Below are 14,893 nucleotides of genomic sequence, written 5' to 3'. Positions count from 1 at the left end.
CAGGAAGCACTCAGTAGCGTAGCTGTCACCATCAGCATCACCGATATGAGGTGGTTCTTGCTGGCACTTTGATAGCAGTGTGATCAGGGCTGACACTGGGGGCAGGTACCCCCTCTTCTCACTGCTCTCCTCCCCAGGAACTCGCTCCAGCGCTCCACTCTCCCGACAGGCAGCCCCTCCTGTTATAAAGTCCTCAGCCCAAACAGTCTTACTCTGGCTATAAATAAAAATTCCTGCCGCAGAGTGCAGCAGCTCTCTGTCAGAAGCAAAGCCGGGCACCAGCCAGATCCTAAAATAAACTCCAGGCTTCGGTGAAGTGGTGTTTCTGTTCGGTGGCCAGCCCCGCTTCTCTCCCTGCCCGTGTGAATAAATATGACCTTAAAAGCCTGGAAATAATGCTCTGGACTTGTTGACCCTGGCACGGCAGGAGCCACGGTGCAACCCGCCCCTCTGCAGAGCCGTGAGGAGTCGCTTTGCGGTGATTAGAGGGCCGCTCCTGCCTCCGAAAGGTGCCTTTCCAGCCTGGCTCTTGTCCCAGCAAGACTGCATAGCTTGAATGCCAGAGCGCTTTGCAGGCCTGCTGTTGCCGAGGAGGGCGGCGGGGCAGCCAGGACACTTTGTCCAAGAGACACCGGTCTCCTTCCCTCTCCTTGGGGGCTGCCCTCTCCTCTGCAGCCCAGGCCTTTGGCAGCGTCCCTGAGCCTCCTCTCCCCGCCCCTGCGCCGGGCAGGCCTGCGCCTGGACAGCAAGGCGAGCTGGTCCATGACCCTCCACACCCGAAACGGAGGCGCCACTGAGTCAGGAGGTTTCCTAGGTGCTCCGGTTAATAACAGCCTTAGAAGCCATTCCTCAGTGCTTCCTCATTCAGTAGGTATGTATCGAATTAATTAAATGCCCCAGCTCTGTTTTCAGAGGAGCTCCTGAGGGTAGTTCGGAGGACAAAAGGGAGTAGCTGACAGTCACTGCTTGTCACTCGCCAGGACGTCTCAGTGAATCCACCCAAAGACCTTGTAAGAAATCCATCCCCGTTTCAAGTGATCAAGGTTTTTGTTTGTTTTTAGTTGTAGTTGACTTACAGTGTTCTGTCCATTTCTGCTGTCAAGTGAAATTTGACATATAATATACATTTTTTCCCCTCACATTATCCTCCATCATGCTCCATCACAAGTGACCAGATATAGTCTGTCCCCTGTGCTGTGCAGCAGGATCTCATCGCTTACCCCTCCAAATGCTATAGTCTGCATCTTCTAACCCCAGACTCCCAGTCCGCCCCACTCCCTCCCCCCCCCACCGCCCGGCCACCGTAAGTCTGTTTCTCCAAGTCCACAAGCTTGTTTCTTTTCTGTAGACTGATTCGTTTGTGCCATATATTAGATTCCGACATAAGTGATATCTTATGGTATCTGTCTTTCTCTTTCTGACTTACTTCACTCAGTATGAGTCTCTAGTTCAATCCATGTTGCTGCAAATGGCATTATTTTGGTTTTTTGTGGCTGAGTAGTACTCCATTGTGTATATGTACCATATCTTCTTAATCTGTTCATCTGTCAGTGGGCATTTGGGTTATTTCCATGTCTCGGCTATCGTGAATAGAACTGCAATGAACATGTGGGTGCATGTATCTTTTTCAATGAAAGTTTTGTCCAGATAAATGCCCAGGAGTGGGATTGCTGGATCAACAGCAGTTCTATATTTAGCTTTCTGAGGTTCCTCCATACTGTTCTCCATAGCGGTTGTACCAATTTACATTCCCACCAACAGTGCAGGAGGGTTCCCTTTCCTCCACACCCTCTCCACATTTGTTCTTTGTGGACTTGTTAATGATGGCCATTCTGACAGGTGTGAGGTGGTATCTCGTCGTTTTGCTTTGCATTTCTCTAATAATCAGGGATGTAGAGCATTTTTTCAAGTGCTTTCTTTGGAGAAATGTCTATTTGGGTCTTCTGCCCATTTTTCTTTTCTTTCTTTTTCTTTCTTTTTTTTCTTTTGTCTTTTTAGGGCCACACCTGAGGCAGATGGAAGTTTCCATCTCGGGTTTGAATCAGAGCTGTAGCCACCAGCCTCCACCACAGCCACAGCAACGCGGGACCCTTAAACCACTGAGCGAGGCCAGGGATCAAACCTGCGTCCTCACAGATGCTAGTCTGATTAATTTCTGCTGAGCCACGACGGGAACCCATTGCCTATTTTTCAGTTGGGTTGTTTGTTTTTTTGCTGTTAAATTGTATGAGTTGTTTGTATATTTTGGAGATTAAGCCCTTGTCGGTTGCATCATTTGAAACTATTTTCTCCCATTCATCCCCATTTTAAAGAGGAAAAGACTGGGGCTCAAGAACTTACATCACCTGCCCACGGTTACACAGGGAGAGAGCCCAGGACCCGAGCCCAGGTCTGTGTTCCTTGAGAGCTTGCCCTCTCAGCTGTTGTCCCATCTCCCAGGAAAGGCAGCTGCAGTGTGGAGTCTGCCGCCCCACGAGCTAGTATCAGGTGTGATCCATTGTGCGTACATGCTTGCGTGCATGAGTGTGTGTGTGTGTGTGTGTGTATGAGAGAGAGAGAGAGTCACATGCTTGGTTCCTGCAGGGCCTGCTTAAGTGCTCAGGGGGGCAGGAGGGGGTCAGTGAGGACTTGTCAAGACCTCAGAGTTGGCACTTGTCTTAGTTCGCTTACGCAGCTGAAACAATACCATCGACTGGACTGCTTGTAACAAGTTTATTGCTCACAGCTCTGGGGGTGGGAAGTCAAGACCAGGGTGCCAGCTCGGTTGGGTGAGGGCCTTCTTCTTGGTCATAGACGCTCAGTTATCTTCATGCGGCAGGAGGGCGAGGCACCCTTCTGGGGCCCAGACCCCAGTGGGGAGAGTTTTTAAAGACTTCCCAAGGCCCCTCCAAACACTGTCATCCCTGGCGGTTAGGATTTGGGCACGAGTTGGGGCAGGGAGACACAAACACTCCAACCACAGCAGCACCGAGCGTGAATCTTAAACTAGGCGGATTCCTGACCAGAGGGGAGTGTCTCTCAGCAGGTCTCGTGGCAGCACCTTCCTGCTGGGGGTGAGCATCTGACAGGTCCGACAACTGGGCTTTCATGGGGGACCGCAGCCACTGTCCCAACAGGGTGGCGTGGAGGGGTCCCTCAGAGTGGCCTCTCGGGACCAGGCCGTCCCCTCTCTCGGCCGAGGCTTTTCTTCTCTATGGACCTTCCCAGCCAGTGAGGGAGCATCCTCCGGAGGTGAAACCGGGAACTGCAAAGGCCAAGCGCTTCACCAAACTCTACCTCCCCGGCACGGCCCAGAGTGAGTGCCCAGCCCCGGTTGGTGGCTCCGAGGGCTCAGTTGGCACATGGCACCTGTGGGGAGGACACTATGGCTTCTCTGCCCCCGGCTTCTCAGCAAGCTGGGGTGCGAACCGGGTCCAGCGAGCCTCTGAGCCTTCCGTGTCAGTGCAGCACTTCCACAGTCTCGTCTGCCTGGGTACCAGCCTTGGCCTTGAGTTTGTGAATTACATGGGGAAATACAATGTGTGAAAACGAGTAGCTACCTAGGCAAGTTTCTGGGTCGGGTAGAAACCCGCTGTGGGCGGGGCTCGTTGGTTGCGATGGCCTCAGGGCTGGCAGCAGTGGGGACAGAGGGAGGGCTTGCCTGTCCCTTGAGTCCCAGCAGCTCTCCGTCCAGGGGTGGCTTTGACCTCCTGCTACTTTAAAACTGCATTTCTTCTTCCCGCTTGTCCTTGTCCATGGGATTCAGAAGTTCTGTGCAAAGAGCAGAGGACGCATGCGTGAGTGCTGGGCATGTTTGTGCTGGGTGGGCTTTTGTCACGTTCTGGAGTCAGAGAGGTGGGAGGTGAGCCTGGCAGGGACTTCAGACGCAGCCCCTTCCACACTGCTCGCCATTTCCCAGGTGCTGGCAGGCCCTTTGCAGGACACGAGGACACTGTCAGGTCCTCCACAACCCCTCTGTCCCTCGTGTCGCAGCGGAGCCCAGGCCTGGAGCGTGCTCGCTGGTTCCAGGAAGCCGTGGGTGTCCACTGTCACTGCCAGCCCCACCTCAGACTTGTCTCCTGAGGTTCAAGGTGGTGTCAGGGACATTGCACTTCATTTGTTTAAAAGAGGAAGGGGAGTTCCCGTCGTGGCGCAGTGGTTAACGAATCCAACTAGGAACCATGAGGTTGCGGGTTCGGTCCCTGCCCTTGCTCAGTGGGTTAACGATCCGGCATTGCCGGGAGCTGTGGTGTAGGTTGCAGACGTGGCTCGGATCCCGCATTGCTGTGGCTCTGGCGTAGGCTGGCGGCTACAGCTCCGATTGGACCCCTAGCCTGGGAACCTCCATATGCCGCGGGAGCGGCCCAAGAAATAGCAAAAAGACAAAAATAAATAAATAAATAAATAAATAAATAAAATTAAAAAAAAAAAAAAGAAGGAAGGAAGGAAGGATGGACAGACAGACATGGAGAAAGGGCAGTGAACTCTGGTTTGTAGGGTTTTGCTAGCCCAGTCCTTTGAACCCTTTTTAAGGCTTCTGCCCTTCCCTTCCAGAAGGATTTGAAGTGATTGCCGTATTTTAAAGGCCACAGTATGTGGCTATCAAGAGATAGAACCAAAGAGACTCGTTCCAAAAACTGAGAACGAGTAATTGTGACCGGTTGTGTGACGGCACACCCTGACTTTAGCCGCACGGTCCCTGAAAGGACAGACGGCACAGACGGGGTTGTGCGGGCTTCGTTTCCTGACAGAGCGGAGGACGGGACTCCCGTACGGAGGGGCCTGCTCTCCTTTGGGGGCCCCGCGTCCTGCCGTTTAGACACTGAGGATGCCCTGAGGTGGGGGGCCGGGCCCTCGTCGGAATGACTGTGCACAGCCTGTCTCGGGGCAGCTGACTTAATCTAATCTCTTTTTCTTTTGTCTGTTTTCTTCTTCCCGTCCTCTCGTGTGCGTGTCTGTGTTCCGCTTTGCTTAGTATAAGTCTGTGTTTAGGTCCTACTCGCAGGACTTCGTGCCTCACAGCCAAGCTTCCGTCCGCCCTCTCCTCCCGTCTAGCTCCTCTTCCTCTCCGCATTTCCCACCTGTCCACCAGTCTCAGAGCTCTGACTTAGCGGTGCCAGCCGTGGCCAGTCCGCCTCCCAGCACCCTGGACGGGCCTCTTTCATCTTCTCAGGAGAGCAGCTTTCATGGGAACACTGTCTGCCTTCCTTCCGAAACCTCTTTCACTGACTCGCCCCAGACGCCTTCGGTGAGAACTCCGTCCGCACGCACGCCTCCCGCGGCTGCACGTTTTGAGAAGGCCTCTCCCCGCGCTGGCTGTCGGGTCGGTTGCTGGCGTGTGCCCGGGAGCAGCGTGGCTGGATTGAGGGGTGTGGAAGGTCACGAGTGGTTTCCAGAACAGAAACCGAGCCTTCTCGGCAGAGCTCCCGTCAAACGAGGGCTCTGATTTTCCACAAATGGGTCAGGGACCGCTTCGAGACAGTCGGTCGTCAGAAGCCTGAGATAGAAAGTGCCACTGGTTTTCCGTTTGTTGTTCGTAGGAAGGGACGCCGAGGCCTCTGGCAGAGCTCGAAGGCAGTTGCGTATCTGGTTGCCCGGGGTGCTGCCGGTGGAGGGCCTCTTTCCTGTGCTGCGACGTGGGCTGCAGTGCTCCACGTGGGCACAGGGGAGTGGCCCTGGACCAGTAGACGGGCAGAGCCAGCGGGGCCGTGGGGCCCATGCTCCGGCACGGCGAGCCATCGCCCTGCGCTGCCCCTTGCCCTCCATGGTCGCCCCAGCCCCCGGGGACCCTGCGGTCCCCACCGCGGCAGAGCAGGAAGGAGTACGCTCCCCGGGGACAGTTCAAGGGGTCCTTGGCATCTTTGGAGAAGCTCCAGCAGGAAACTCGGGTCCCCCAACAGAGGCAGGAGGTGGCAGGAGCGGGTTTGTTCTGCGGCCCAGGAGCACAGAGGGCCCCGCCGTCGGGTCTTCTCTCCCCGTGGAAGGAGCGTCCGGTCAGGGCAGCCGGGGGCCTGTCACATGTGCGTTTCCTCTCGTCCTGTCTCCCCAGAGCGAACGCGCCAGTGAGGAGGCTGGCGAGGGTGACTACGTCGGTCTGTGTGGCTCTGGCCGGAGCGGCGGGGCGCTGGCCGGCCCTCGAGGAGTAAGTGACCTCGGCTGCTTCGCGCATGCGGCCTGGTGGGTCGGCCCTGCTTCTGCTGGCGGAGCCTCCTGGTCACCAGCAGCCGCGGTGGTGCCAGCCTTGGCTTGCGCTTCAGCAGTGGGGGGCTCCTCCAGCCTGGCCGAGGGGCCGTCTGGAAATCCCGGGGGCGGCCTGGCACCGGCCCTGGCTGCAGATCTGGTTGCTCTGGGTGCTTTCTTGCTACCCCATCTTCTGGTGTCGAGGTCCCTCTTCCGTCCCTCCCCAGAGGCGGGGACTCTTCGTCCCCTCTGAGCCTCCCAGACCGAAGCTCCTCCTCCCCAGCATGCTCCTCCCACCCTCCGGTCCCTGCTCCCAGGGAAGCTGGTGAGCCCGCCGGGCCTCCCCCAGCACGCTCACTGGTACGGCTGTCCCGACGGTCGGCCTGCAGCAGTTGGGTCAAGTGGTCGGCTTTTCTGGCTGTGCTGTGACAAAACCTGAGCGCTCAAAACCCTCAGAACTCACCAAGCAGGCTGTGACCTTCAGGGCTCCCCCAAAGGGCCCAGCCCCTTAGAAGCATGTCAGCCCTGTCAAGATGGCCCCATGGGGGCCCCACAGCATCTGAGGAACCCACACCAGGCAGGCCCCACCTCAGGCATTAGCAAGCTGTAGAAGGTTGTGGAATATTCACTGCAGTGGGATTCAGCCCTGTTCTTGGAGCTGAGCTCTCTCCCCCCTGGTGACCCCACCTCACCTGTCCCCTCTGGTGATCTGTGCCCCGTGTCATCCGGTTTAGCTTTTGTGCAACAGAGTCCCTCCCAGGCCGGCTTGCCGAGGCTCTCCCCCAACCCGTGACCTCGTTCAGTGCTGCTCCTGTGTGCCCCTCGTGCCCCCCTGCTCTCTCATGGCCTCGGTGGCAGAACAGGGATGCAGGGGGGCCATGTTGTCACTGAGAGGGGTGGGCCCAGGTTCCTGGGAAGAAGCAAGGCTGCTGGGGGAGGGGAGAGGGTTGCCTCATGCACTCGAGCAGCTTGGATCCTTTGGAAGCATAACTGGGAGGCAGCCAGGCGGGCGCTGTGGCCCGAGGCCTTGCTGTGACTAGGAAGTCAGCAAAGGTTCATGCACACCAGCCAGGCCTGATTGCGGGGGCCCAGGCTGTGGAGGCAGACAGTCCCGGGTTTGAGTCCAGGCCGCAGCCTTTCCACTGGGGGGTCTTGGGCAGGGCCCGCCACAGTCTCTGTTGCTTTGTGCGAACGGGCGTGGTAGGACCAGGTGGGAAAAGGCTTGCGCGGCACCCGGCTGGGCACAGCTGAGTGGGGGCAACTGTGACAGTCGTTTCTTCCAGGCGGTGGCTGGGCTGGCTTCGTCCAGCTTGGCAGCTGGCAGGGGTTATAAGTCGTGGCACTGTTCACCCTCCCCAAGGGCAGGGAGCTGGTCTGGAGAGGGCCTCTGCTCCCGGCGTCATTAACCACAGTCCCGGTTAACTCGTTTGCGTCTTAGGTCGCTCCATGGGAACTGGCCCTCGGAAGCCACTGGCAGGCAGGAAGGCTGGGAAGCAGAGCAGCCCAGCGTGGGGCCCGTGTCACAAACCCAGCACTGCCTTCTCTTTCAGGAATCGCCAGCCATGAGAGACGGACACCTCAGAGATGCTTCGCCAGGCAGCAGCGCCCCTGGGCAGGAAGGCAGAGACGGCGGGGACAGGTACGAAGCTGCCCCGGGGAGCTGGGTGCCCTGAGGGCTGTGTGCTCTCGCGCACACACCCACCCCTGAGCACACTGGGTCTGCTGGTGCTTCTCGTACAACAGCGCCGCGCAGAGGTGTCTCCTACAAACTGGAGGTTCGTGGCTGCCCTGAACCAAGACGGTCGGTAGGCGCCTTATTTCCAGCAGCATTTGCTCACTTCGCGTTTCTGCATCACATTTTGGTAATTCTCCCAGGGTTTCAAATGTTTTCGCTATTATCTTACCCGTTACGACAATCAGTGATCTTTGCTGCTACCACTGTAATTGTCCTGGGTCACCACAAACCGTGCCCGTATGAGATGGCAAACTAATCGATAAACGTTGTGGGTGTTCTGACGGCTCCACTGCACGGCTACCCCGTCTCTCCCTCTCCTCGGGCCTCTCTGTTCCTTAAGACACAACAATATTGAGGTCAGGCCAGTTGATGACCCCACAGCAACCCCTAAGTGTTCAAGTGAAAGGAAGAGCAGAAGGTCTCTCACTTTAAATCAGCAGCTAGAAATGATGAAGCCTAGTGAGGAAGGCGTGGGGAAGGCCAGCTCAGGCCTAAAGCTAGGCCTCTGGTGTCAGACAGCGAGTCAAGTTACGGTCGCAAAGGAAAAGTTCCTGAAGGATATTCAAAGTGCTGCTCCAGGGACTACATGACTGATAAGAAAGCAAAGCAGCCTTATTGCTGATACGGAGAAAGTTTGAGTGGTCTGGGTAGAAGATCAGACTGGCCATACCACTCCCTTGAACCAAAACGTAACCCACAGCAAGGCCCTGACTCTCCAAGTCCAGGAAGGCTGGTCCATGAGGTTGAAGGCAGGAGCCCTTTCCGTAGCATCACCGCGCAAGGGGAGCAGCAGGTGCTGATGCAGAAGCTGCAGCGAGTTATCCAGAAGCTCCAGCTCAGAGAGTGAACGCAGGCGGCCGCCCCGAACCACGGATTTTCCGTGCAGAGGAAACAGCCTTCCACTGGAAGAAGATGCCGACCAGGACTCGGGGCTGGAGAGGAGCCGGTGCCTGAATTCCAGGCTTCAAAGGACAGGCCGCCTCTGTCGTTAGGGGCCGATGCTGCTGGTGACTCGGAGCTGAAGCCAGTGCTCATGGACCGGGTCCCAGCGCGTAGGGCCCGTCAGAATGCTGCTGCCTCTGCTCTGCCTGTGCTCCCTAAACGGGAGAGCGGAGCCGGGACCACAGCACCTCTGGGTACCACATGGTTTACTGAATATTTTAAGTCCACTGCTGAGACCTCCTGCTGAGGGAAAAAAGATTCCTTTCAGGGTATAGTTGCTAATAGGTAATGCTCCCCCAGGAAACCTGAGGGAGGCTCAGGGCGAGAGCCGCGTGGCTTCCCGCCTGCCGTCACAGTGTCCTTCAGCAGCCCCCAGTCCAGGAAGGCATTTCAACTTACCCATCGTATCAGTTGAGAAATACATTGCATTACCAGTTATGGCAGTGGTGACATAAAGCTGTCGCTGCTGTAACTAGCGATTCCGCTCATGAATCTGGCAAACTGAATTAAAACCTCCTGGAAAGGAGTCACCATCCTAAAGGTCACTAAGAACATTCGTGATTCGTGGGAAGAGGTCAGATGTCAGCATTAACAAGATTGGAAAAAAAGCTGATTCCAGAGTTCCCTTCGTGGCTCAGCGAAAGCGAATCTGACTAGCATCTGTGAGGTGCCAGGCTCGATCCCTGGCCTTGCTCATTGGGTTAAGGATCTGGTGTTGCCATGAGCTGGGGTGTAGGTCGCAGGCATGGCTCAGATCTGGCGTTGCTGTGGCTGTGGTGTAGGCCAGCTGCTGCAGCTCCGATTCAACCCCTAACCTGGGAACCTCCATATGCCACAAGTGCGGCCCTAAAAAGACAAAAAAAAAAAAAAAAAAAAAAAGTTGATTCCAACCCTCCTGGATGACTCTGAGGGGTTCAAGGCTTCAGTGGAGGAAGTAACTGCAGATATGGTAGAAATAGCAAGAGAACTAGAATTCAAAGTGGAGCCTGGAGGAATTCCCGTCGTGGCGCAGCAGAAAGAAATCCGACTAGGAACCATGAAGTTTCGGGTTCGATCCCTGGCTTCACTCAGTGGGTTAAGGATCCAGCATTGCCGTGAGCCGTGCTGTAGGTTGCAGACGCAGCTCGGATCTGGCATTTCTGTGGCTGTGGCCTAGGCCGGCAGCTACAGTTCCAATTCAAACCCTAGCCTGGGAACCTCCATATGCTGAGGGTGCGGCCCTAAAAAGACAAAAAGACCAAAAAAAAAAAAGTGGAGCCTGGAGTTCCTGTGTGGCTCAGTGGGTCAAGGATCCAGCATTGCTACTGCTGTGGCTGTGGTTGCTGCTATGGCCCAGATTTAATCCCTGGCCTGAGAACTTGTGCATGCTGCAAGCGAAGCCAAAAAAAAAAAAAAAAAGTGGAGCCTGAAGATCTGGCTAAATGCTTGCAATCCCGTGATGAGACTTTAACAGATAAGGAAGTGCCTCTTAGGGATGAGCAAAGAAAGTGGTTTCTTGATGGGATCCATTTCCAGGGAAGGTGCTGGGGAGATTTTGGGCACGACGACAAAGGATTTAGAATATTCCACATACTTGGTCAATTAAAGCAGCACCAGGTTTGAGAAGATTGACTCCAGTTTTGGAAGAAGCTCTACGGTGGGTAAAATGCCATCAACCAGCATTGCGGGCTACAGAGAAATCGTCTGTGAGAGGAAGAGCCAGTCCATGCCGCAAACTTCATTGGTGTCTTATTTTCAGAAATGGCCATGGCTACCCCAGCCTTCAGCAGCCACCAGCATTGAGGCCAGACCCTCCACCAGCAGAAAGATTGCATCTTAACAATGGCTCAGATGGTAGCTAACATTTTTTAACCAGAAAGTATTATTTAAGGAGTTCCCGTCGTGGCTCAGTGGTTAACGAATCCGACTAGGAACCATGAGGTTGCGGGTGCAATCCCTGGCCCTGCTCAGTGGGTTAAGGATCCAGTGTCACCTTGAGCTGTGGTGTAGGTCGCAGACGCAGCTTGGATCCTGCATTGCTATGGCTGTGGTGTAGGCCGGTGGCTACAGCTCTGATTAGACCCCCTAGCCTGAGAATCTCCGTGTACCATGGGTGTGGCCCTAGAAAGGACAAAAAGACAAAAAAAAAAGTATTATATAAGAAGGCATATATATATTGTTCTTTAGACAGTGCCATTGTACACTTAATAGACTGTAGTATAAATATACCTTTTATGTGCATTGGGAAGCTTTTAAAGATTCCCGTAACTCAGTTTATTGTGATAGTTGCTTCATTGCGGTGGTTGGGAACAGAGCCCACAGCATCTCCAAGATGTGCTCTACGTGCTTGCCTTTTTTCTCTTCTCAGAATTATGCATGCTCGGGGTAGAGAAAACATAGAAAGTGTATTAAAAGTACAAAAAATAAGAACAATCACTAATGATAACCCCGCCCTTCCAAAGCCTTCATTCCGGCATGCAGGCCGCCTCTGCCTCTTAAGTCCCCAACCCTCCTAACCTTCGGCACATCCCCCGTAACGCTCTCTTCACATCCTGGGCCACCTCTCCTCCTGCCTCTTCCAGGTTCACGTGAAGATCGCGAAAGATTCCCCCTTTTTATTGTGAGTTTCCAGAGGCATGTTGATTACGTGCAGTGTGTATGTGAAAGGAAGTTACAGAAGTTAGAGAAGTGACACTTGGCCCCTAAGTATTTTATCCCGCCTCCTAAAAAAAAATTTAACTACCTCCCTGGAGTTCCTCTCATGGCTCAGTGGGTTAAGAACCCAACTAGTATCCATGAATATGCAGGTTCAATCCCTGACCTCGCTCAGTGGGTTGAGGATCTGGTGTCGCTGTAGGCTACAGCGTAGGTCACGGTTGCAGCTTGGTTCTAGCATTGCCGTGGCCATGGTGTAGGCCCAGCAGCTGCAGCTCCGATTCAGCCCCTAGCCTGGGAACTTCCATATACCTTGAGTGTGGCCCTTAAAAACAAAAAAAAATTTTAGGAGTTCCCCGTCATGGCACAGCGGAAATGAATCCACCTTAGGAAGCATGACGTTGCGGGTTCAATTCCTGCTCTCGATCAGTGGGTTAAGGATCCAGCATTGCCATGAGCTGTGACGCAGGTTGCAGACTCGGCTCGGATCCCACGTTGCTGTGGTGTAGGCTGGCATCTAGAAATGCAGTTAGGAGTTCCCATCGTGGTGCAGCAGAAACAAATCCGACTAGGAACCGTGAGGTTGTGGGTTCCATCCCTGGCCTCGCTCAGTGGGTTAAGGATCCGGTGTTGCTGTGGCTGCGGCATAGAAAGGCAGCTGTAGCTCCGATTGGACCCCTAGCCTGGGAACCTCCATATGCCATGGGTGTGGCCCTAAAAAGCAAAAAAAAAAAAAAAAATTAAATCCCTCCCTGATTACAGTGTGATTCGCACACCCAAGAAGAGTAATAATAAATGCAAATGAGTTTCTAGCTCCCCTGTCCTCCCTAATGTCTGGAATAGCTAATGTTTTGGAGCCTAGGTCAGTCAGGAGTCATCTTTGGTTTGGTTGTATGTCGCTTTCATCTTGTAACATTTTCGGTGTTAGCGTGAGTCCAGCCTGACCAGGTCTAGGACTCTGCCGTCGCGTTCTTCAGTCTGCACTTGAAAGTCAGCGGTAGGACCCGCACGTCGCCTCTGCCGCCTTTGTGAGATGTTCCGCCAAACTCCCACCTAGCGCTTCAGTCTCAGCGCTCTCCTGTCCTGCTGGCCCTGCGGCCCGTCTCCCATGAGCACCGGGTGTCCACACGGTGGCCTTGAAGCAGACGACCGAGACCATTGCTTTCTCATGCTGCTCGGTGGCGCCTTCTCAAGCTCCGTGCTAGTCCCTCCACTTGCAGACGGAGCGTCCGGAGGGGCCAGGAACGTCCAAGATCCCACAGCGCATCGGGAGCGGAGCTGGAGATCCAGCCTGCGTCCTGGCTTCGGTCCATACTGGGCCCCGGGGGGTGGGGGCGGCCCTGGTCTCCCGCTGGAGCTGCCGTGCAGGGCCGGCTTGTTCTGTACCACATGGCCCCAGGGCCTGTGACGCAGCACAATCGCTTCTGTCTCCAGAGCCCCGAAGTCTCCAGATGCCTCCGAGTCAGCTCAGTCAGAGGAGGAAGTGGACGAGCTGTCCCTCATCGACCACAGTGAGATCATGGCCAGGCTGACGCTCAAGCAAGAGGTGAGTGCTTCCCAGGCCTTTATGCACAGCGTCTGGCCTGAAAAGCGGGTGCGGAGGTCACCTGGACATGGCCCAAGCCAAGTGCCAGCTCCCCAGGAGCCGTACTGGCCCATGGGCTCCACGCGTCCCATTTATCCCGGCGCAATGCCTGGGCCGCCGTACCTGCCCTGAGACACTGGCCAGTGGTCGGCGTCCAGGAGGACACGTCCTTTCTCTTCTCTAGCAAGTCTAGAGCGTGGTCCTGGGCAAGTGACGTGGCATCTCCAGGCCCCGAATGATGGGACTTGGGGCGGGGGGGGCGGTTCTTGGGAGAATGAAACCCATGCGGGTGCAGCCCCACACCCGTGTCGGGAGCCCATGTTCACGCAGGAGACGTCCACGTTGTCAGTGGCAGAACTGCCCATGGCGATTTCAGCGTGGGCGGCACAAGCCGGTCACGGCAGTGCAGGCCCGGCCACGGTGGCCACCTCCGTCCTGTGCCTTGTCAGGAGAGCCTCGGTGGTCAGCGTGGTCGCCAGACCTGGCCCGAGCAGAGCTAACCTGGGGCCTTCCGTCTCCCCTCTGCCGTGCTCCCTGTGACAGCCTGGACCACCCCTGGGAAGGTGACCGGTTTCTGGGCTCCAGCTGGCGTCCAGCATCCACGCCGACACACGGGCCAGCAGCCAGACGTTGCCCTTTGCCCACTGCCCCAGAGGGGAACCGGGAAGGCGGGCTGGCTCCTCTGCAGAGAAGTCATGTTTCATGACCCTTGCCAGAAATTTCTTCTGAAAAGCCAAGGCCTGGGCCTGGCAGTCCGCGTCACTCAGGACCCTGGGTTCCAGGGGTGAAAGCCTTGAGGCCCTGGAGAGGCACTTGAGGTCCTGGAGAGGCAGGCGCGTTGCCAGGAGCAAGGGCCAGAGATGCCAGGAGGCTGATGGGAGTTGTTCCCTCGGGGTCCAGCGTGAGGGAATGTGGCCCCGGGGCTTCTGCTCCTGGCCCTCCCTGGTCGCAGCTCCTTTGGGCTCCAGGCCAGGTTTATGGGTTCAAGCCTTTGTTTGCCCTTGTGAAAATAAGGCTTTTCCTTAGTGGGGTGGGGTGGGGCGGGGCGGGGTGGTGGGTGGGCAGAGAAGCAGGGCTACGGGAACGTCCGTGTGACACTCCCCACTCCTCTGAGAAGGGTGCCCCGGGAGAACCTGTGACGGGACTGTGCCCCCGACCCCCCCGCCCCGCCGGAAGCAGACTCAGGTGCAGGGCAGCTCGCTGTGGCTTTAGGAACATGCCTGCCTGCCTCCCTAGAGGCTCCTCGTCCCCTCCTTGCCTCTCTGACCCACGGACTGGTGAACAGGGAGAGCCTGACTGAAGCCACATTCCCCAACCCAAACCCAGTTATGTCCAGAGCCCCGTGCCCTGGTGCCCACCGTGCCCCCCCGATGAGCTCTCATGGTGCCTGTCTGCCAGGTGGGCAGGGTGGGCAGGTCCTCCTGGCCTCTGCAGCCGGGCCAGATGCCTCCGCACTGAGGGAGAGCGGGGCAGAGGGGTCTCTGCCCCCTGGTGTCCCTGTCATCGCCTCCCTGCCTGTGACTTCCTACGCCCACCTTCTTATGGCTTCCTCTGCCTCACACCCTCCTCTGTGTGGTTTTGCAGGGTGACGACGGGCCAGACGTCCGTGGAGGGTCTGGCGACATCTTGCTGGTCCACGCCACCGAGACGGACAGGAAAGGTAGGGCAGTGGCCTGGGTGTGGGAGCTTCCCGCCGAAGCCAGCGCGGGCTCCCTCCACTGCCGCGGCCCCTCCCTCCCTTTCTCTCCTCGCCACCAGCCCTGAGCCATCGGAACAGCGGTCCCGGTGCTGCTGGGTCACTGTGGGGAGAGCCCACGCTGGGCACAGGTGACTCGCAT

At 56.3% G+C, this 14,893-nt stretch overlaps 1 protein-coding gene across 13 annotated transcripts in view; it reads left to right on the top strand.

The window, feature by feature from the left end:
* RAPGEF1 (Rap guanine nucleotide exchange factor 1) overlaps window positions 1–14,893 on the top strand; it is a 130,837-nt gene that overhangs the window by 103,086 nt on the left and 12,858 nt on the right. For 8 of the 13 annotated variants that reach the window (XM_047768750.1, XM_047768745.1, XM_047768743.1 and 5 more), the window contains 5 exons: window positions 4,955–5,227; window positions 6,029–6,121; window positions 7,710–7,798; window positions 12,905–13,016; window positions 14,640–14,715. In XM_047768750.1, the coding sequence (XP_047624706.1) occupies window positions 4,955–5,227; window positions 6,029–6,121; window positions 7,710–7,798; window positions 12,905–13,016; window positions 14,640–14,715 (643 nt within the window). The remainder of the gene's footprint in view (window positions 1–4,954; window positions 5,228–6,028; window positions 6,122–7,709; window positions 7,799–12,904; window positions 13,017–14,639; window positions 14,716–14,893) is intronic. The other 5 variants (XM_047768755.1, XM_047768754.1, XM_047768752.1 and 2 more) reach the window with 2 other exon arrangements.

The sequence above is a fragment of the Phacochoerus africanus genome, chromosome 2, assembly GCF_016906955.1.
Source record: "Phacochoerus africanus isolate WHEZ1 chromosome 2, ROS_Pafr_v1, whole genome shotgun sequence".
NCBI lineage: Eukaryota > Metazoa > Chordata > Mammalia > Artiodactyla > Suidae > Phacochoerus > Phacochoerus africanus.
Note: the sequence above shows the minus strand (reverse complement) of the source record. Positions and strands in the feature narration are given on the sequence as shown.